The sequence below is a fragment of the Crinia signifera genome, chromosome 5 (assembly GCF_055691185.1).
Source record: "Crinia signifera chromosome 5, ASM5569118v1, whole genome shotgun sequence".
NCBI lineage: Eukaryota > Metazoa > Chordata > Amphibia > Anura > Myobatrachidae > Crinia > Crinia signifera.
Genome location: NC_139221.1, coordinates 190,940,497 through 190,964,334, shown reverse-complemented (window position 1 = coordinate 190,964,334; position 23,838 = coordinate 190,940,497). Strand labels below are relative to the sequence as shown.

Below are 23,838 nucleotides of genomic sequence, written 5' to 3'. Positions count from 1 at the left end.
AACAAGAATAGGCGACGCTTGACAATTGAGGGTGGAAACATAACTGAAAACAACATGAAGTATTATAAACTTAAGGGGTGGCAATATATATAAGGAAATTTAATAGGATTTAGGACATATAATCTAGAAATGAAAAGGGTATGAATAGAATTGAAGGGCGGCTGCAGAGCTCACTTGACAATAAGTAAGAAAAAGGTACCATTGTAATAACTTTTAATCTAAGATACTACTGTAAGAAAAATTGGAAAAAGAAATGCAGTGAAAGCATATTGTTATATTGTTTTATTGTAAAAAAAAAAAAAAAATAAAGTTGAAATTTAAAAAAATATATATTTTGATGCTCTAGGGTGCCGTGATTCAATAAAGTTTGGGCACCACTGCCAGGGCAGCCGAGAGGTATGCCGGGCCCCGGTAAAATTTTGGGGGCGTGGCCTAATCTTAAAAATGTTAAAAACAAAAATGTTTAAGGTGGGTGAAAAAACCTCTGAAGTCGTCCCCCACCCCCTTACCCCACCTCAGCAGCAGCAGCACACACCTACAGCATGTGCTGTGCTGACAACAAGCTCAGCAAGTCAGTGAGACGCTCATGCTGAGCCTGCTGTCAGCACAGCATATGCTGTAGGCGTGTGCTGCTGCCCAGGAGGGATGGAGGGGGAAGGTATGGGGGGGGCAGACCAGGGCCCCTACCGGGCCCCCCCCAGCAAGCTTAGGCCCGGGTAATTAGTACCCGCTCCCCCCCCCCCTCTCGGCAGCCCTGCTTACACTAGCTATCCTGGAGATGCTCAGCTCTCCTAGGCCCTAGAGATAATTACAGTAGCTATACTGGGGATGCTCAGCTGACCTAGCAATACTTACAGTAGCTATACTGGGGATGCTCAGCTGCCCTAGTGATACTTACAGTAGCTATCCTGGAGTTGCTCAGCTGCCCTAGCGATACTTACAGTAGCTATCCTGTAGATGCTCAGCTGCCCTAGCAATACTTACAGTGACTATCCTGGGGATGCTCAGCTGCCCTAGGCCCTAGTGATACTTACAGTGGCTATGCTGGGGATGCTCAGCTGCCCTAGGCCCTAGCGATACTTACAGTAGCTATACTGGGGATGCTCAGCTGCCCTAGCGATACTTACAGTAGCTATCCTGGAGATGCTCAGCTGCCCTAGAGATACTTACAGTGGCTATGCTGGGGATGCTCAGCTGCCCTAGCGATATTTACAGTAGCTATCCTGGAGATGCTCAGCTGCCCTAGCAATACTTACAGTAGCTATCATGGAGATGCTCAGCTGCCCTAGCAATACTTAAGGGGCATACACACGTAGAGATCTGTGCTAAGCAATTTTGCTAAGCAATTTTGCTAAGTAATTTTTCTGGTGTCAAGATCTCCCATGGAGAGCACATACACACGCAGAGATTTGTGCTAAGCAATTTTGCTTAATCAAAAAAAGGCAGGGTAGTGGTTCAGAATGAGAGATTGCAATCAGTATCTCTCATTCTGTACACACAGACAGATTTGCAGTCATTTGCTAAGCAATTTGACTAGATTGTGACTGCATGCACTGACTTAGTTAGCAAGAGATATTTAATCTCTCGGAGCATACACACAGAGAGATCTGTGCTTACTTTCTAAGCAATCTAGTCAGATTGCTTAGAAAATAGCAAAAATTTGCTCCGTGTGTACACCCCTTTAAACTCAGGTCAGCCGATAGGTATGCCGGGCCCAGGTAAAAATTTGGGGGCGTGGCTTAATCTTAAAAATGTTAAAAACAAAAATGTTTAAGGTGGGTGAAAAAAAACTCTAAAGTCGTCCCCCACCCCCTTACCCCACCTCAGGAGCAGCACACACCTACAGCATGTGCTGTGCTGACAACAAGCTCAGCAAGTCAGTGAGACGCTCATGCTGAGCCTGCTGTCAGCACAGCACATGCTGTAGGAGTGTGCTGCTTCCCAGGAGGGATGGAGGGGGAAGGTATGGGGGGGGGCAGACCAGGGCCCCTACCGGACCCCCCCAGCAAGCCTGGGCCTGGGTAATTAGTACCACCCCTCTCGGCAGCACTGATCACTGGTATAAACTTTAAAAAAAAAAGAAGTTCAGCCAGTAGAGAAAAGTTCTGCTGGCTAAGTGCTCTGAGAACAGTTCTGCTGGCAAATGAATAAGTCATTTGAATTATTCCTTACAAGCACGGATGGTGTAATGGTTAGCATTACTGCCTCACAGCGCTGAGGTCATGGGTTCGATTCCCACCATGGCTCTAAATGTGCGGAGTTTGAATATTCTCCCCGTGTTTGAATGGATTTACTCAGGGTACTCCGGTTTCCTCCCACAATCCAAAAATATACAGGTAGGTTAATTGGCTTCCAACAAAATTAACCCTAGAATGTCTGTGTGTGTGCATGTACATGTGGTAGGGAATATAGATTGTAAACTACACTGGGGCAGGGATTGATGTGAATGTTCAAATATTCTCTGTAAAGTGCTGCGGAATATGTATGCGCTATATAAGAAACTTAGGCCCTTATTCTGATTGGTGCGGTAATAGCCGCGTGCGTTCGTGCCGCAGATGTTTTGTGTCTGCGCATGTGCAGAGGCATCTCTGCGCATGTGCGAGCGGGGCGTACGGCCAAATCCCGCATGAAATGTGAACACTCCAAACAGAGGGTGGAGAGGGGCGTGAAGGGCTATTTGGGCTCATTACCATATGCATACGCCCCGCGTTTCATGGGCGTTCCCATGCAAACGCTGGGCGTACGTATGGTAATGCGGCCGTGACGCACGTGTAGGGGGCGGACATATGACATCGCCGGATGTCAGCTGCCCGCCCAGATCCCTGCTTTTGCACTGAAAAATGTCCGTGTGGTCTGAGGTTGCGGGAGCTGGTGGAGCACTCGGTCCTGCATTCGATGGTCTGCGACTATCGAATGATGGGGGAGGTTCCCTGAGATGGAGGAGGCGTATTCCGTGAAAAATACACGTGCGGTCCGTTCGGCCAGCTTCTTACCGCGTACGTGCGGAGTTGGCTATCCGTATGGAAGGCGGGGTTTCGCACGCACGGTCCTGGCCGCATATTCGGATCCGGCCGCACCGATCAGAATAAGGGCCTTAATAATTATGTGTCTTTGCTTTGGAAATTAAGTAGTCACATGCAAAGGACTAAGATGAATTTCAATCCCCTATATGAACCCCACTATGGATGCAGGGCCAGTGCAAGGCGGTTTGGCACCCTAGGCAAAACTTCTAATAATGCCCCCCCCCCCACCCAGTTTCATTATTCTAGCAACAACAGAAGGTGTCTCACACACAGCGCTCTGTGTATAACCTTAAAGTAAATATGGATATCACCATTAGTTTCCAAAGGTTTTCCCTTTAAATGGAGGTCTCGAGTCGGCAGGCTTTTTATGGACCTGAAATGATAGCCACCCAATCTCACAGCATATGTAAGAGGGTGGAATGAAGGGAAATGTAGTGCAAATTACCCTTGATTTAAAAAAGAATTTAATAACAGTCCGCACTTACAAAGTTTAGACTTTGTTTACTGTGGACATCCCCTGGATTCAAGGCTGAACACTGGTCGTTAAGGTGCCTATCGGTGGACCCCTTCCTCTGGTTCCGGACTGGATGTTGGACCCCTGATTGTAAGACCCATCTTCCATCTGACAGTGAGCTGTTTTGCCCGGTGGATTGTCACACATGCTATTTTAAAAGTCTCAACTTTGTAAGTGCGGACTGTTATTAAATTATTTTTTAAATCAAGGGTAATTTGCACTACATTTCCCTTCATTCCACCCTCTTACATATGCTGTGAGATTGGGTGGCTATCATTTCAGGTCCATAAAAAGCCTGCCGACTCGAGACCTCCATTTAAAGGGAAAACCTTTGGAAACTAATGGTGATATCCATATTTACTTTAAGGTTATACACAGAGCGCTGCGTGTGAGACACCTTCTGTTGTTGCTAGAGGGAGCGCAGGGGGCCAAAATGGCCCCCGGAGCAGGATAAGGGGGTGGGGCGCTAGGCACCCTGCAGGTCAACGGCGGGAAACCTGGGTTCGGGGGGATGGGGGGGGGGGGGGGGCAGCAGCCAGGGTAGCCGGTCCCCTTCTTGTCACCTAGCCACGAGGAGGGCCAGTGAGAAGGGACAGGTTTAATTGAGGGAGGAGTGGGCAGCAGCAGGAACAAAAGCAGAGAGCAAGGGGGCTGAGCTCACTCATCACCCAGCTAGGACAGAGACACCCACCCACCCAGCCCAGTTGTTTGGGTAAAAGCCGGGGAAAGGCACTTGACAGGTGTCAGGTTGTAAATCTTGTATTGGACAGGTTTAAAAATGTTGTGGTTGTCAGGTCAAAATGTTGTGTTTAAAAAAAAAAAAAAATTAATAATAATAATAATAATAATAATTAATTAATTAATAAAAAAAAATTATAATATTTCAAAATTATATATAAAAAAAAAATCATAATAAAGGAAAAAAAAAAAACTTATAATAATAATATAAAGAAATATATATATATATATATATATATATATATATATATACTGTTTGCATACTTGTTGTATTATGTTGTATAGGAAGGCTATATTGGCTATGAGTGTAATTGTAACGTTGGCTTTGGTTGTCATTGTCATTACGGTGTATAAGATGCTTGAATAAGAATGTTGTCACAGTATTGCGGGGAGGGAGCGGTGCACAAGGCAGGAAATGTAGGGGAGTTACAGAATGCCTTGCATACTCACCATTAGGCGGCCGCACGCCTGGTTCCAGCATTAATACGGCAGGGGCCATACGGGTTGCGTGCCAGGTAGGGTGAGGTGCGGATGGTAGCTGATCCCATAATGGTAAGGGGCGTGTTCACGTGAGTCACATGACGGTGGCTGGCACGGCCCATAGCGTGTAAGGGGCGTGTTCACGTGAGTCACATGGTGGTGACTGGCACGGCCCATAGCGTGTAAGGGGCGTGTTCATGTGAGTCACATGGTGGTGACTGGCACGGCCCAGGCGGTACCAGCTTGGTAGGGGGCGTGGTCGCGTACCCACGGCGGTGGAACGGACACGTCCCAGGGGTACCACATTAGCAGGAACAGAGCGCACCGCTCCCCTTTCTATCCCTTGCCAAAAGTATTTGGTTATGATTATGGATTTGTGAAATAAAGCTGTGACCATTTTAATTGCCACAAACTATGTCGTCATGTTTCCATTATTTCGTTGACCAGAGCGGGGTGCCGGTAAGTCGCCCTCTCCCGCCTTATATATGTCTGTCTAAGTAGGTTCTGGATGTCCTACTTTATGGTGTAATCACACTTGCTGCACTGAGTTTTAATTGCGCACTATATGTTGGCACTCTTTTCTGTTTCTACAGTTTCATTATTCATTAGGAATAAATTATATACATGTTTCTGTGCGGGCACCCGGTGCGCAGCAATGTACAGTACTTCAAAGGAAGAGCCAGATCACTCAGGACTATAATATATTATATATATTTCCTTCCCACACCTGTACTCCAGTATCCGTCACACACCTGTACCCCTGTCCTGCACGCTGCAGTTTCCCTTACTTACATGTAACCAGGCCCTGCACCCAGCCTTATCCCTAACACATGTTTCCCAGCCCTGCACTTTAAACAACACACATGTTCCCCAGCCCTGCACCTCCCTCAAAACACATGTTCCCCAGCCCTGCACTTTACCCAACAAACATGTTTCCCAGCCCTGCAACTCCCCCAAAACACATGTTCCCCAGCCCTGCAACACACACAGTGGCGTAACTATAAATTTTGCTCCCCCCTGCCAAAAAAGTTTGTGCCCCCCCCCCCCCCCAGCTCCTCTCCAGCATGTTTCCCCAGCGTGTGACGTGATGACATCACACGCATAGCGGAGAAGCTGAAGCAGGAGAGAGGAAGAGAGGCCACAATACACTGCTGCTTCCCTTGGCTCCGACACATCCCAGGTCCCCCTAGCACGTCCATCTGCCCGCCCATCCTGTACACAGTAGCCAATAGCTGGCTCTGTGTACAGTCAATTCAATCAGTGGGGGGATTTGTCATCTCTGCCATGGCCGCACCCGTGCTGCACCCGTGCACCCGGCGCCCACACAGACCAAACTGCTGCTTGCTCCCACAAGCGGCTGCTGGGGCTGCCTTACAGTAGTTACGCCACTGAACACACATGTCCCCAGCCCTGCACTTCCCCCAACTCATACTTGCCGACTTCTCTTGTGCCCTTTCCGGGAGAGCCTGCAGCAAGTTACAAAAAGTAGGGGGCGTGGACATCGAGCGTGATGTAAATGGGGCGGGGCCAGGGGCGGAGCTAACCAAATTACATTTGGAGTCACATTTTAAATCCTTCCTCCTCGCTCGACGCTTACTCCCTGCAGCTTTATAAAAAATAGTAGTTTCCTTTCCTCCTGCACCCTCATCATTATTCCTCTCCCCCCTCCCTATTGCTTCATAAATATGATATAAAGCAGTGGGGAGGGGGGAGAGGAACAATTTTGACCAAGCTGCGCTGCTGCAGCAGCAGCGTGGTGGAGGTCTGAAGGGGGAGGGAGACAGAGCCTAAGGAACGTTAGTAAATAAAACAGCAGGGACGCCAGGGAGCTGAGTGGTAGAAGCAGAAGGCAGCACCGTAGCAGCCAACCTCTAGCTTACTCACCATCTCTTCTGTGGTGCTGCCTTCTACTGCTCGTCTGCTCCTGCTCCCAAGGCTGCCCCGTACTGTGCTGCGGCCAGCGATACCACAGCACAGAATCCCCGCCGGCATTATTAGGACAGCCGCGCAACGTCAGTCATCCTCTACTACACTTTGTGACTTGCGCATGCGCAGTCACTGGTTTTCGCCAAGTAGCTGAAAAAACGGGAGGATCCTATATATTCCCGGGAGACCGGGAGAAAGGACCAAAAAGCGGGACCCTCCCGCTGAATGCGGGAGGGTTGGCAAGTATGCCCCAACTCACATGTTTCCCAGCCCTGCACCTCCCCCAAAACACATGTTTCCAAGCCCTGAAACACACATGTCCCGAGCCCTGCACTTCCCCCAACTCACATGTTTCACAGCCCTGCACTTCCCCCAACACACATGTTTCCGACCCCTGCAACACACATGTCCCTAGCCCTGCACTTCCTCCAACTCACATGTTTCCCAGCCCTGCACTTCCCCCAACACACATGTAAAACCATCCCTGCACCTCCCCTCCCTGAAATACATAAAGTATGTGCCAGTCACCTTTTCTGTATGTCTGGATGATCTGGCAACCCTGCTGGCAGGGTCTCTTAGGAATCGGATCGTGTGCTGGAGGGGGCGGAGCTTTCAGACGATCTCTTTGTGAAGTAGGGATAGCCATCGTTGCCATCGATGGCAATTCTGCAACTGGCCATCGATAGTGCTAAACTATGCAATGGATGACCATCGATATATTTACTTATCGATGGTCATCCATTGTGTTTGATTGATTGGCCTGTGGGCCAATCAAAACATGAGGGGCGGGGCTTCACCGGTGTCGGGGGCGGAGCTATGTTCAGTGTCCCGGCACTTAAAAAAAAAAACATTGGTTCTCCCCCATCGATGGCAAAAGTATTCAACATCGGCCATGAACCATCGATTATTTCAAATCATCGATGGTCGATGGCCATCCCAAGTGTGAAGAGCAGCAGCAGGAAGCAGAGAACTACTAAAGCAGGGACACAAGCATCATAACTGCCGGCTGCTGCTGGAAGCTGAGCCCAGCAATCACCCGCAGTACCTGCTCCCAGGCACGGGTAACAGCATTCCGCTGTGCAAAATGTGGTAGGGGACTCTCTTACAACTCAGGAAGTCCAGTAAAATACTTAATTTACATGATCACAGTACCGGGGCGCCCTCTAGTGGCCAGCCAGCACCCTAGGCAGCTGCCTAAAGTTGCCTAGTGGTAACTCTTGCCCTGTATGGAGGACACTTTTATCTATCATATCATTTTTTAAAGCTGCCCTAAACAACTATAAAATGAGTACATAATAACTATGTAACTTCTCATGCTATGCTTTTTGCTCACACAATGCACCAGATTTAGGGGTGGACCCAGACACATCCATGGCTGTGTCTTGTCGTAGGCGAATCTTCATCTGTATGAAAATGCCCTATCTGATTTTGAAACAACTGAGGTGCCCATTTGTTGCACCTATACCAGTTGTACCAAAAAAACGTGCAACGGCCATACAGTGTTGCAGTCTTTTGAGTATGGCCACCTGTGGAAGCAAAAGTAGTGATAAGGAGGAGAAATGAGCCAGAGGAGAAGTGGCCCATGGCAACCATCAGCTTTATAATTTTATATTATGCAAATTATAGATGTTACTTCAGTGCTGATTGGTTGCCATGGGCCACTTTTCCTATGGCTCACTTTTCCTTATCACTGCTCCATACATCTCCCTGTGTTCCTTAAGAAGACTTAGGTAGTTATAATATACTCCCTTCATGTTGGGGCCTCCTGGCTACCAAAGCAATACCGACCTCACCCCCATCCCTTACCATAACCACCACAGATTAATGACCAGTGACTCTTTCTCCCTAATCTGTTACAAAAGTGAAACAAAAACTAAAAAAATAAAGCTTAGCAGGGCTCTCATGTAAGTGACAATGCTGTGCTGGCCCCCTCTCCCAAATAAATGAGCTTATGTCACCCATAAGGCATATGCCTCACACACAATGATGCCAACATTAGACCTGGGTATATATCTGAATTCTATAGCAAGAATAAAACCAGCATAATTTAATTCAGGCATGTCCAAAGTCCGGCCTGGCGTCCAATTGCGGCCCGCGCTGTCATTTCAAGTGGCCTGCAGCCTCCAGACAGAAGCGGGTGGAGCATCAGATGGTGAAGGTGGGGCCCCGGCGAGCGTGCCTTTACCTTGCTGTCTGCAGCAGTGAGGAGGTGCCGGCCGCCACAGTGAGATGTGTTTCACCCTCCTCTGCAATCACAGTGACAGCAGTGTGTGGGGAGGGGGTGCAGCAAGGGGGAAGCTTGCTCCCGTAACATGCAGAATGGAGGAGGGCGGCAGCGGGAGCCCAAGCTTCTCCTGTCCTTGCAGTTCCTGCTTTGCCTCTGTCCTCTGGCTCACACAAGGGGCTGGGAAACATACAGAGAAGGGAGGGGGCAGGCAGGGGGACATACAGTCAATGGGGGCAGAGTGGGGGACATACAGTGAAGAAGGGTCAGGCTGGGGGACATACAGTGAATGGAGGCAGTGATGGACATTCAGAGAAGGGGAGGCAGGCTGTGGGACATAGTGAATGGGAGCCATACAGTGAATGAGGGCAGATTGGGGAACATACAGTGAAGGAGGGTCAGGTTTTGGGACATACAGTGAATGGAGGGTCAGGCCTTGGGACATACAGTGAATGGAGGGTCAGGCCTTGGGACATACAGTGAATGGAGGCAGTGATGGGCATTCAGAGAAGGGGGGACAGGCTGGGGGACAGAGTGAATGGGTGCAGAGTGGGGAACACCGAGTGAATGGTGGACATACAGTGAAGGAGGAGCAGGCTGGGGGACATACAGAGAAAGATGGTCAGGTAGGGGAATATGCAGTGGAGGGGGCAGAGTGGGGACATACAGTGAATGGGGGCAGAGTGGGGGACCATTCTGATGTGATTAATGATTCAAAGAATGTCAGGCTGAATGGTCGGCCCCCACACATTTTCACCTCACCAAAACTGGCCCTCGTTGCAAAAAGTTTGGACACCCCTGATTTAATTCAACATTTTTACCAAACACAGAGGACATCAGATGTTTTCTATCTTTCCTCCCAGCAGTTGATTGGCATGCTGGGATACCGGACCAGATTCTGGCCAGCCCACATGCCACCAGAACAGGCCGCTCATTCCACTTGGGGAGGCTGTAGACTACAGCTATGCAGGGCCGGCGCCACCACTAGGCAGCTTTAGGCATTTGCCTAGGGCGCCGGCCACTGGAGGGCGGCACCGCACGCTGCTGAGTGCTGATGAACGTTTGCTATTCCTTAAGATCAGCTCCCTCTCTTCTTTAACGATGGGGAGTAAAGATGCAATGGCCACCTTAATGTTACCGGGCAGCTAAGTAACCAGCGCACTGCTATGTGCTCTATGCTCTCAGCAGTCCCCCCTGCCTCCGCGATCAACAAGCCGCCCTCCACCGCCTCCCCCTGCCCCGCCCCGCATATTCCCGGGACTCAAATATGATTGTCAGCCACTCTCCCCCTCTTCCCCAACACCCGGCTGCCCCAACCATCTCCCCCTTCACCCTGCGACTTAATTGGTCCTGGAGGCGAGCGGCTCCTTCCTGTCTGTGCTGCCGCCGCCGAAGAGATGCAGCAGCTATTAGCAGAAGCCGCGAACATCCCGCCAGCGCTGGGTACAAGTAGGCAACAGATGGGGAGTGGGACTCTGGCTACTGTTGTTCACGAGCTGCCTGCAGCATGACCACTACCCTCCAGACACATGGGTCACACTGTATGTACTGTACATACATTGCAGTTGGACAAGTGTTTGTATACACACACACACACACACACACACACACACACCGGTATGTGCAATACATATGTGATATATATATATATATACCCTGTATGTGTGTGTGTGTGTGTGTATATATATATATATATATATATATACACCCTGTATGTGTGTGTGTGTGTGTGTGTGTGTATATATATATATATATATATATACCCTGTATGTGTGTGTATATATATACCCTGTATGTATGTATGTATGTATGTATGTATATATATATATATATATACCCTGTATGTATGAATGTGTATATATTATATATATGTGTGTGTGTGTGTGTGTGTGTGTGTATGTATGTATGTATGTATGTATGTATGTATGTATGTATATATATATATATATATATATATATATATATATATATATATATATATATATATATAGCAAATGGATATGGCGGCACCCGGGAAAAGTACCCCCAGAACAGCCGTGTGGAGTGCCAGTCTTCAAAAAGATATATATATATATATATATATATATATATATACACACTGTATTTATGTAAATTTTTGTGCTATATATATATATATATATAGTCTCAGCAGGCTGGCACTCCACCTTGGAAGGGAGATGATACTTGCCTGGGTGCCTTCCAGGGTACAGGACCAATTGTATATAGGGCAATAGGGCGGCACTCACCAGGGCTTGTAGTATAAAAGAAAGAGTCAGACCACTTTGGGGTTCTCCGTTCGACGTTTCAGTCGCTTGGACTTTTATCAAGAACTTTGGGCATACACAAATGAACAGTGTCAGTGCACCACATTTTATACCCTCAAAGTGTACTGTGTCACTTACCCTCCTCCCACGCACGCCGCCGTCCGGCCGGGGATCGCGCACAGGGGTGACGTCAGGTTGCCTCCGTCTGTCTCTGACGCTGGCCGCCGCGGGTGTGAGCCGCCCACTGAGGGGCTCGTCTGGCGTGTCACTCGCTTCGACACGCCTCCCTCCGTCAGTGTGCGCACCTCCTGTGTGCCGATCTGTTAGGCCGCCTCGCTGGCGTTGTCATGGGGATCTGGGGGCAGGACAAAATCGTATCAATACTAGATTGGTGAATCCTAAAATCTCTCCGTGATTCTACAAATTATTTACAATCACCCACGTGTATAAAAAAATAGACAGATACAAAACACGTATATACAACATAATAACAAAATAATTACAAGACAAACACTGAATTGCGGACTCATTCAGTCAGGTTTAAGTGTCTTAGCTTGAGTCCAGACCATACAACACTGTGCATGATACGGAATAGGAAGACTGTTCCTCTGTTTTAGTCCTCTAGTTGTTTTCTAGAGGTCTAATCATGTGAACTCTGCAGGTTGACCTAATGTTCCAATGTTGACCACTGTGTCGACCGTGGGCTCCCGTCTCAGCTGGAGACCCGGAGTTGGGCCTATGTAACTTGCAATGAAAGACTAATAAGGGAATCTAGTTCTCAAATGGCACTGGGCATCCTATCGAGGTACACGGGGCCACTGAGGATGTGGGGTGTAACTTAGCAATGCCAGTTAAAGTCCAACCTAATTTAGGCTCTGATACAGTGCAAAGGTTCTTGATGAATGTAACTGAAGCAGCTACTGCGTGTATAAAGGTGAGTGATTGATATTTTGGAACAAGGGTCTAATACCTATTGGTGTGACCCAGGGTTTCAAGTGTTAAAGGGTGTGTGGATCTAAAAAGAACAACAAATACCCCAAGTGCCATGCTGGAACTGTGTTGAAAAACGAATCTATAAGGATGGGTGTTCAAAAAAGTGAAGGTGACCACTGCAAAGAAATAAGTGAAAAAGGTGATGAACGCAAACATAAATCCAAGAGACGTAGGTGCCTAAATAGGGGAGTGAAACCCAGTGCGGGACAGTGAACTAGTTTCGGCTTGATGGCAAAGGGAATGACTAAAATCCGGGGGTCTTCAGACGGTATGAGACTACGGGAGCTTATGAACTTGGCAAGTCAGGTTTACAGGAAGCAGGCAAGGGACAGATGTTCGTTCAAGCCCATGGGGGCTACAGTGTTCATCCTGTGTATCCACTGGGCTTCTAACTGTAGGAGTTTCTTCTCTCGATCACCTCCTCTTTTTGAAGGTGGTATATGGTCGATGATCTTATATGAAAGGGTTGCTAGGGAATGTCTGTGGTCTTTGAAATGTTTGGCCACAGGCTGGTCTTGATCTTTGCCTTCAATAGCTTGTCTGATGGCCATTCTATGTTGTGCCATTCTTGTTCTGAAGGTACACGTCGTCTTCCCTATGTACACTAGACTGCACGGGCAGCGGATGGCGTAGATGATGAATTTACTCAGGCAATGTAGTACGTGCCGGATAGGTATCCTTTTTCCGGAATGTGGGTGACTAATATGTCTGCCAGTTTCCATATACCTGCACGTCGTGCACCCGATGCACTTGTAGCATCCTGGTTGCCTGTGGAGAAAGTGACTGTCCCTCGTGGGGTTTTCATTCGCAACATCATTATGGACTAACCAGTCTTTGAGGTTTTTGCCTCTTCTGTGGGCTATCATTACTCTGGAGTTGGTTAAAGGCTTCACTGCTGAGTCTGTATTGATAATCGGCCACAACCGTTTGGTCGTTTTTTCTATGAAAGTGCTGTTTGTGGTGTGATCAAGTGGGAATATCATCACTTTTTCTTTTTCTTTGTTCTTATTTGTGCTCAGCTCTCCCATATTGCGGCTATTCATGGCTTTGTTTTTGGCCTTGATGAGATCAGGCAGTTGGTATCCTCGCCTTTGAAAGTTCTTGATCATTTTGTCCACTTCTTGTTCTGCAGTTGTGGGGTTCTGGCAGATCCGTGTAGCCCTTAGGAACTGCGAATAAGGAAGTCCAGCCTTCAGAGCAATGGGATGATGACTGGTTGCCAATAATAAATTGTTACAGTCAGTGGGTTTGTGGTAGATCGATGGTATAATCATACTGCCATCCCACTGCAAGTTCACGTCCAAATAGTGTACATTTTTGTCACATGTATATGTGAATTTGATGTATTGATGTGCGTTATTTATCTCAGTCATGCTCTCTTCAAATTGTTGTTTGCTGCCGGTCCAGACGACCAAGATGTCGTCAATGTACCTTAAAAAGGTTTTTGCATGTGGAAAAAAGGCGACATTCTTCAGAAATAGTTCATTCTCTGTCTGAAACATATAAATGTTTGCGAAGGCCGGCGCGACGTGAGATCCCATCGCACACCCCTGCTTTTGGCAAAAGAACTCGTTATTAAAAAGGAAATAGTTCTTCTTCAATGTCATCTCCAAAAGATTGTAGAACAGTTCTGGTGGGGGGCCAGTGTAATCGTCTAACCTGGTGATGTAGTCCTTCACCGCGAGTAGCCCTGGCTCGTGCGGTATGCTTGTATATAAGGATACCACGTCAATGGTGCAAAGCAGGGTATGTTGTGGAAGGTCTCTTATACATGCTAGTTTTTCTAAAAGCATGTTGGTATCCCGTAGATAGGTAGGTTCTGTTTGTATATGTTTTTGTAAAAACTGGTCTAGATATTTGGAAATCGGGCTTAGGAGTGACCCTCGGGCCGATATAATCGGTCTTCCGGGTGGATCAATGAGCGTTTTGTGGATTTTCGGTAACGCGTATATCAGTGGAACCACCAGTTTCTCCACTGTCAGCTGGTCCTGATCTTTCTTTGTTATCCACTTCTGATTCACTGCATTTTTCAACAGGTCATCTATTTCCTTCTTGAAACTCAAAGTCGGGTCTGCTAGTAGACGATCATATATCAAAGCATCATTCAACTGTCGGTAGAGCTCGGTCTTGTATTTTTCTGTGTCTTGGACGACTACCGCACCTCCTTTGTCGGCTGCGCGTATCGTTATACTGTAATCTTTGCTTAGAGCTTGTAGGGCTAGGAATTCTTCTTTGGGAAGATTCGGGGATGTCTGAGGTTGTTTCCTCATCTGTTTTTTGTTGTGCTCCATTACTTCATGATCCAGCAGTCTTGCAAAACTCTTGATTGATGCATTGTGGGTTTGAGGGTCAAATTTTGATTTTTGTTGTATCGGTTTCACATATGGTGCCTCTGGGGCTCCTGCAAAATATTCTTTTAATTTGATAGACCTATTAAACTTCCATGCGTCCACTTTCCAGTGAAATGAGTTGAAATGATTGGTGGGGACGAAGTTCAGACCTCTATTGAGAAGTTTCATTTCTATTGTGGATAGAGGCCTCTTGGATAGATTTACCACTAGGTTTTCTTCCTGTTGTACTGACGCTTGCCTTTTGTTTTGGCCCCCGCGTCTTGTCTGCGCTCTATGCCTTTTGGGCCTGATCTCGTGAGAACCCCTAAAGGGGGGCTTGACGTAGTTACAGGTGAGGCTCCTTCACGTTCACTTTGTGATGAAGATTGTCCACTCTCGTTTCCAACTTCTTGTCTTTGATGTCGGTATGGAGGTCTCCGGTGTGTGTGAGTCGTTGGATTTCTGCCAGACACCCACTGGTAAACCTTTTGCTCCTGGTAGTCCAAATTGACTTTTGCTAGTTTTTCTTTTTTGTATTTTATCAGGGTTTTCTTATATTCGTTAACCTGAGACGTTAGTTTCTCAAGAAGGTTTGCCTCTGGGGTCTCGGTCAAAAGGTTAGGGTGTTGTGTCTCAAATGATGTGATTTTTGTTTTGATATTTTTCAGTTCACGGCCTGATTCTTCAATTACTAGCAATATTAAATCTAGTGAGCATTTGTTAAGTACGGCAACCCACCGCCTACAGAATTCCGGATTGTTGCGTCCGATGGTCGGTAGGTTGCGTACTCGAAAACCTCGAGGGATTTTTCTCTCTTTATGGTAATCAGTGAGGGTGATCCCATGCAGGAGGTAATTTATCTCTTTTTTCTTCAATCTCAATAAGGCCTGGAACAGGTCGTCTTTGTTCTCAGGGCCGCTCGTTTCAAGTAAGGAGTTAGTGAAATAAATATTCTCAGCTTCTGAGTCACTGAAACTCAGTATCTCTCCAGTCGGTAATGGGAGATTCAGAAATGCTCCGCCAGCTGCATTAATTGACTGTGTCGATCCATCCTGTGTTGACATACTACAGATGTGTGGTGTTCAGTTGCACCCTGTGATATGATATGCTGCAGATTCTCAGATGTGTTCTCGGGTGTAATCACCTCTTCTTTGGGGAAACACTCAATCCTGACAGATATGAGTCGTGTTGAAAAGGGTTGATACTCAAGAAAGAATATCAGAAAAAGAAACTCCCGGGTGGGGCACAACCTTCTAAAATCTGTGTAACAGTCTAAAATGTCAACTTTATTATTACTAAAATTGATCCTTTAGGTGGATCAAATAACGAACATGTGACAAGAACATACAAATAACATGAATATAAGTATACAGTTTTGAGAAAATAGTGAAAATATATTGTAGAAGTCTGAGAGGAGGGCTATATTGCCTCTATCTTTAGTATCACAAAAATATCAAAATTAATATGTAGAGAATTCCTTTCAGACTATGCACGTCTTCACTTGACCCAACAATTGGGTAACACATCAAAGCATCAAGATAAATATCATATTTTGTAAAATAAAGGGCTCACTATCAAACAGCACACGTTTATCTGATAAATGTATTTACACTTTAAATTGGCTGCAGAGTAAAAATAAGTGTAAAGATTAGGGCAGTAATGAAGTACCTGGGCTGTATGTACTCGCAGGGTGGCTGCTATCTGTGCTTGCGGGGGCAATACGATATTTGCACAGTTGAGCGGACTCAGCGAGTGTCACAGGTACGAAAATGGAGCAAAAAAGGGGGTTTCTGCTGTCTCCGGAGGCGACCAGCCTGGCTCTGTTATACAGAGACAGCGCAGAGTCAGGTGATGGGTCCTCCGGGGATGAGAGAACCCTGATGGAAGAGGGTCAGTAAAGAGAGCACCTTCACTGAATGTCCCTGGCATACGCTACTGTCCAGTGTGTATGTCCATGGACACAGTGAACCCTGGTTGAGCGGTATGTCTGGGTGGTGAATTGCAGAAAGAAGTGTAGATTGCACTGCGGTACTATTATTTTGACTTGTGGGTCCCTATTGTACCATGCAAAAAGGTGGTAAATAAAGAAAGGATTTTCTCAGGAATGTAGATCTATATTGTCTCAGAGGGGATTTTATGCCCTATGTTATCTAGGTCCAAAAGCAGGTCTAAAATGATAGAATAAGGGGTCACCCCGGATTTTGTGGACCTATTGGTCAAATGGCCTATTTATAATAAATTGCTTTTCTGTGATCCTAGGTAGGAAGGTTACACTGAAATGTCAGTTATGAGAAATGTTCCAATACTCTCTTATACAGTGTTTCTTAATTTACGATGTGGTTCAACAGAAAGACCAAAATGCAAGAAGAAAAATTCCTTATACTATACAAAATACATGGTTGGAAATACAAATCAAATCAGTATGTCAGTAAATAGCCTGCTGCTGTGTTAATATGTAATATAGCACTCTGTATTTGTGCGTTACAAAATCACAGTTTTGAATATACAAATAACATTCACTGTGGTCAAATGACATGCAACATATTATCCATGTAATCTTATAGCTATAGATAGCAAGCCACTGATATATCGCAACAGAGTGTAAACAATAAACAACCCCGTAGTTAGAATGGCAGAGGATATGTTGCTATATTACTAAAGGTACTGCCCTTAGGGCTGTTAGACTCACGGACACCCGGTCCCGGGTGTGTCGCTGGCTATTCTGAACTTCAGGCGGCGAAATCCCCTCGTGTGTATACTCCAGTGAAGATGCTGCGATAAGTTAGCCTTGGATATGTGGGTTGTCACAGTAATTGAATCCAAAGAAAAAGAAAAACGATCTGTATATGCAGATAGATGTTAAAGATGATAGTCTCTGCATCAAAATGAAAAAATCCCCAGCATTTATACAAGTATAGCTGTGAATTCAGCTGTTCGTCCTATGATGCCGCTGAGTTTCAGCAGGGGAGACAGACGCTGATTCAGTGTCCTGTACAGGGATTAGTTCCGTCGGCGGCAAATAAATGAAGTTGCCGCAATGTGTCTCCAGCGGCTGTGCTGTTAGCCAGTGAAAGCCTTAAGCTTTAAGGTAAGCTGGTTGTGATGGAGAAGCGGCGGTAATGAAATGTCCCGTCCAGGTGTTACTGCCGTAGGCGGCAGAAGGACATAGCCGCCGGTGTATTCCTCCGTCAATTGCGCCGGCATACAGTAGGAACCTTCAGCTGGCCGGGGGTCGTGCTGTTTGCTATGATAGGAGCCAAATGCTAGTATGTGAAGCGTGCAAGGTCCCGCTCGTGCACAGCGGGAACCTGGAGCAACCGAGACGTACGTTTCACTTTAGCAAGCTTTCTCAATCGGTGTGCAGGTATGCTCTGGCGCCCATTATTTAAATGGTGTTTGGCCAATCCCAGGTGGGGGCAGGTAAAAGAAGGGAAGGGGGAGGGGACCTACGTTGGTCAGCCTGCTGGAAAAAATTGACTTACAAACATAGGACTGATGCGTCCATTAAATAGTTAGGGGAAGGGGGAGAAGGATGTTACGATCCTAATTTGGAGAAAGAAGGAAAGAGGAACATAATAGAGTCCTAATTGTTCTAATTAGGGGTAATATGAGATAATATAAAGATAACATTATATATACGCAAATGCATGCAATTGTGTGCATTCTTTTAGGGACCGGGGCCTGAAAGTCCGGAGCATTAGAGGGAGAATATTTATTAAATGTAGTCTGAGAAATTCCACATGAAGATCATAACCTTTTAATAAAGATGAAATGAGTATATAGTAGTCCAATATTTTGCAGATATGATGTATGCATTGATGAAATCTATATCCACCATAATGTTTTACTTAAATAGTCCTCCTACTCCATCAATGAACAAGTTACATGTAACAGAGTGAATGATGCATATTAGGTATAGTGCAAAAATATATAATATAAAGGGTCATATGCGTATACACCTATGTACGCATATGTGAAGAAAGCCACTGGTGCATTTCCCTGTATACACAGAGAGTATGAATTATGAATATATGAACACACAAAATGAGAGGGATGATGACAAAGATGGGTTTAAGATCACACACACTGGTGTGAATGGAGAGCGTGAAAAAAAGTGAATAAAAATAAATTCAATGAAATGTGATAATGTGCGGTGAAAGAAAGGGGGGGGGGGAGGGGGAAAGGAAGGGAAGAGTGGGGGGAAGAAAAGGAAGAAAAAATGAGGAAAAAATAAGGAATAAAATTTATTTGTGTGGGAGGAGGTGAAAAAAGAGAGAGAATGCAATGATTGTGTAGGAGATACTATGCATTAATGAATGATAAAATCACAAGAAGAGGATTTTAGCTGAATAGGGGTTGGGTACAGATTTTATGGGTTCAAAAAAACTCCATAATTAATGAACTCATTCAGGCCCATTGGGGTTACTGAATTGAGTCTGAAAGTCCAACTACTTTCCTTCTTCAATAGCTCCCTGGTAATGTCACCTCCACGAATCCCTAAGTGGAGTTGCTCTAGACCGAAAGCCTTCAGACCCTTGGGAGATCCTCCATGATGTTTCTGGAAGTGGCGTGCCACAGAAGTTAACTTCTTAAGTTTTTTAAGGTCAGACGCTGCGTTGCGAATACTCCCTACATGCTCGAGTATTCTCTGTTTTAGAGGGCGTGTGGTCATACCAACGTATCTCAGGTTGCATTGGCATTCCAAGCAGTAGACCAGGCTTTTGGTCTCACAGTTGAAATACCCTGCAATCTTGATTGGTTTGTTGTTCCTATCTATCACGGAAGATCTTTTATCCAAGAAGGCACACGCCTTACAATGGCCGCAGGGATAGGTACCCGTTGCCTTTGCCAGTGTGGACTTTCTAATTTTAGAAAAATGGCTTTGTACTAGGGTATCGCGGAGATTAGGTGCTCTGCGCCAGCTGCAATCTGGTCGTTCTCCCAGTGCTCCTTTGAGGATGCTGTCATTTTGGAGGATAGGCCAATGTCTGGAGAGTATATTTTGTAGTTCCCTCCATTCATTACAAAAGTTACTAATGAAGCGTATCGGTTGTGATGATGTTTTTGCTTTATTCTGTGGGAATATAAGAGTTTGTCTGTCGCATGTTCGGGCATGGTGTCTAGCGCTCTTAATGCACCTCTTACTATACCCCCTGCTCAGCAGCCGGTTGGAGAGTTCTTGGCTTTTGTTTTCGAAAGACTGGATGTCAGTGCAATTTCTGCGAAGACGCAGAAATTCTCCCTTTGGCAGATTTTTAACCGTCGGAGGGAAATGAAAACTCTGGTGGTGGAGCAGACTGTTAGTGGAGGTCTGTTTTCTAAACAGTTCGGTTTTAAGTGCTCCATCCACATCCTTATATAAGGTGAGATCCAGGAAAGTGGCTCGGTGGCCAGCATGGCACTTGGGGTATTTGTTGTTCTTTTTAGATCCACACACCCTTTAACACTTGAAACCCTGGGTCACACCAATAGGTATTAGACCCTTGTTCCAAAATATCAATCACTCACCTTTATACACGCAGTAGCTGCTTCAGTTACATTCATCAAGAACCTTTGCACTGTATCAGAGCCTAAATTAGGTTGGACTTTAACTGGCATTGCTAAGTTACACCCCACATCCTCAGTGGCCCCGTGTACCTCGATAGGATGCCCAGTGCCATTTGAGAACTAGATTCCCTTATTAGTCTTTCATTGCAAGTTACATAGGCCCAACTCCGGGTCTCCAGCTGAGACGGGAGCCCACGGTCGACACAGTGGTCGACATTGGAACATTAGGTCAACCTGCAGAGTTCACATGATTAGACCTCTAGAAAACAACTAGAGGACTAAAACAGAGGAACAGTCTTCCTATTCCGTATCATGCACAGTGTTGTATGGTCTGGACTCAAGCTAAGACACTTAAACCTGACTGAATGAGTCCGCAATTCAGTGTTTGTCTTGTAATTATTTTGTTATTATGTTGTATATACGTGTTTTGTATCTGTCTATTTTTTTATACACGTGGGTGATTGTAAATAATTTGTAGAATCACGGAGAGATTTTAGGATTCACCAATCTAGTATTGATACGATTTTGTCCTGCCCCCAGATCCCCATGACAACGCCAGCGAGGCGGCCTAACAGATCGGCACACAGGAGGTGCGCACACTGACGGAGGGAGGCGTGTCGAAGCGAGTGACACGCCAGACGAGCCCCTCAGTGGGCGGCTCACACCCGCGGCGGCCAGCGTCAGAGACAGACGGAGGCAACCTGACGTCACCCCTGTGCGCGATCCCCGGCCGGACGGCGGCGTGCGTGGGAGGAGGGTAAGTGACACAGTACACTTTGAGGGTATAAAATGTGGTGCACTGACACTGTTCATTTGTGTATGCCCAAAGTTCTTGATAAAAGTCCAAGCGACTGAAACGTCGAACGGAGAACCCCAAAGTGGTCTGACTCTTTCTTTTATACTACAAGCCCTGGTGAGTGCCGCCCTATTGCCCTATATATATATATATATATATATATATATATATATATATATATATATATATATATATATATATACATACACACAGTGTTTTAGCTGTATGCCTGACGAAGGGGTTTAGAACCCCGAAACTTTTGCACAATAAAAACACTTTTTTCAAACCCTGGAGTTTATCCTAACTACAAATATATATATGTACATACACACCGAAGGTCCGCTGCCCACAACCACGTAGAAGTAATTGCTGTAACTGGTGCCCGCTTCATCCAATGCATATAACCAACTGTAAATAAGCCGCACTCCGTCCAAAATAAACATAACTTGAATCAATTACAGCAACATTTCAATGCTTAAAAAAGCATTGTCGTCAAGCTTTTTTAAGCATTTTGCCTGATGGGCCCAGTGGGGGGGGGGGTATTCGGCTGCCAATTTGCCTAGGGTGCCCAGAATCCTTGCACCGGCCCTGCAGCTATGTATAAATACCAATTGCAGACTTAATGAGTTTTACACCAAATACGGAATTACTTGTTCGCTCATAGTAAAAAGGGAATTTTGTAAGAACTTACCGTTCGGAAACCTTTCTCCTAGTCCATCCTGGTGGCACAGCTTAACCATGGGATGTAGTGGGTCCGGAGGGCTCGCTGCGCTCGCCACGCTTCGGGTTGGCGTTGATAGTGGGGGTGGCTTTGAAAATGGGGGTGCATTTAACATTGTAAGCACCCATCAGGGTGCTTGTACAATTAAAAATCACATCGCATCACATGCCGCTATATTGCATGCGATGCGATGAGATGCACTGTGATGAACATCGTGGGCGCCAAGCTAATATAAAAGTACCGGATTTTTTTTTTTCTTTTCTTTGTAGTCTTTGTTTTGCCTGTTTTTAAGTTGTTCAGTGAGGTTTAATTTATGGGAGGATATTTGGCCTAGTGTTTATCTAGCAAAGGCTAATTTATGTCCTTGATTAGGTGGTCATGTGACCTCAGCTGTACCTTCTCCTAATCAGCCCGCTATATCTCTGCATTTTATTCTCAGAGCAGTTGTCTGCCATGGCAGTTGTCTAGTTAGAACATATATGAAGTAGAAATTATTCTTAAAAGAACAGTTTAAAAAAAAACATTGAACAACATCAAACAAGGTAAAAACAATACTTATTACACATCTTTATTATACATATCTTTTCTACCTAACCCTGCCTCCACCATACACACAATCACAATCATACTCACCAAACTGCTACTTCTCATTGCATTTCATGGAATTCTCACTTCACCCATCCTATAATCTCCCTGACACTGCACATTGCCTTTTCTATTATTCACTCCCCATTTCTAAACACTCATGAGCTCTTTACTTACTTCTCTACTTGTACTTTCACATCCACATCTCACCACCAGTATAAAAAACCACAAACATCTACCTATATCTATCTCTGAGACAGCACTGACTAAAGTGGTGAATGATCTGGTAACTGTCAAGTCTAAAGGCCAGTACTTCCTACTTATTCTTCTAGATCTCTCTGCTGCGTCTGACACTGTTGACCATACTCTTCTCATACAAACACTGCACTCCCTAGGTCTTAATGATACAGCCCTTTCCTGGTTCACATCTTACCTCTCTGATCGTTCTTTCAGTCTTTGCTTCTCTGACTCTACTTCCTCTTCACTACCTCTGTCAGTCAGAGTTCTGCAAGGCTCAGTCTTAGATCCTCTGCTTTTCTCAATCTATACCTCATCTCTTGGCAAACTCATCAGCTCTTTCGGATTTCTGTATCATTTATATGCGTATGATACTCAAATCTATCTATCAACCCTAGAGTTGTCACCAGTGGTTTTGGGCCGAGTCTCTGAATGCCTCTCTGCCATCTCATCTTGGATCTCTTCTCACCATCTCAAACTCAATATTTCCAAAATGGAATTACTTATATTTCCACCAACTAAGAACAGTTACCATCCTCGTTGCCTAGGGGTCATCCTTGACTCTAAACTGTCCTTTGTTCCCCACATTCAATCTGTCACCAAATCATGTTACATGCATCTAAAAAACATATCCAAAATACAACCCTGTCTCACTCAAGACACTACTAAATCCATGGCCGGCGCCACTACTAGGCAGCTCTAGGCATTTGCCTAGGGCGCCGGCACCTGGAGGGCGGCAGTTCGCCCCTCACCCCAACTGTGTAAAAAACTTGCGGCGCCGGCATCCCTGCAGTGCTGGAGCGGGCAGGGGTGTCCGTGCCGCGGGGGTACCTGCGGTGCTGTCATTGTGTATAAAGCTGGCGGCGGCCGGCGGGGTCCCTGCAGTGAATAGAAAATAACTAGCACTTCCCGCACCGCCGCGCGCATAGCGCTAGTTATTTTCTATTCACTCCAGGGACCCCGCCGGCCGCCGCCAGCTTTATACACAATGACAGCGCCGCAGATACCCCCGCGGCACGGACACCCCAGCCCGCTCCAGCACTGCAGGGAAGCCGGCGCCGCAAGTTTTATACACAGGTACCACCACCACCGCCCCCCCCGGCACAGGGGCGCCCCCACCCCGACTCGCCTGGGGTGCCTTGCACCAGCCCTGACTAAATCTTTTATCTAGTCACAGGGCGCCGTGCTAGGAAACAAGTACCAAAGATATTTATAAATAACTATTATTTACTTTGTAATGATATGTTATGTACTTACTTTTAAACCTTGCATACTTGTAGTTCCTGCAGCTCTTGATGCAGTTAAATCTCCAGATCCTTCCATATCCTAACATAATCCAAATATCAGCAGTCAGATATTATTATTATGTTTATTATTTAAATATTTTAGTGGCCTATTTATTTAAACTAAGGCATCCCAAAAATCATGTTGAAATGGCAGTTTTTGCATTATATACAGTA

General features: G+C 45.9%; 1 protein-coding gene across 7 annotated transcripts in view; it reads right to left on the bottom strand.

Annotated features, from left to right (window-relative positions):
- Positions 1–23,838, bottom strand: part of COL15A1 (collagen type XV alpha 1 chain) — a 537,229-nt gene that overhangs the window by 168,647 nt on the left and 344,744 nt on the right. For all 7 annotated transcript variants that reach the window (XM_083188349.1, XM_083188345.1, XM_083188346.1 and 4 more), the window contains one exon: positions 23,636–23,704. In XM_083188349.1, the coding sequence (XP_083044475.1) occupies positions 23,636–23,704 (69 nt within the window). The remainder of the gene's footprint in view (positions 1–23,635; positions 23,705–23,838) is intronic.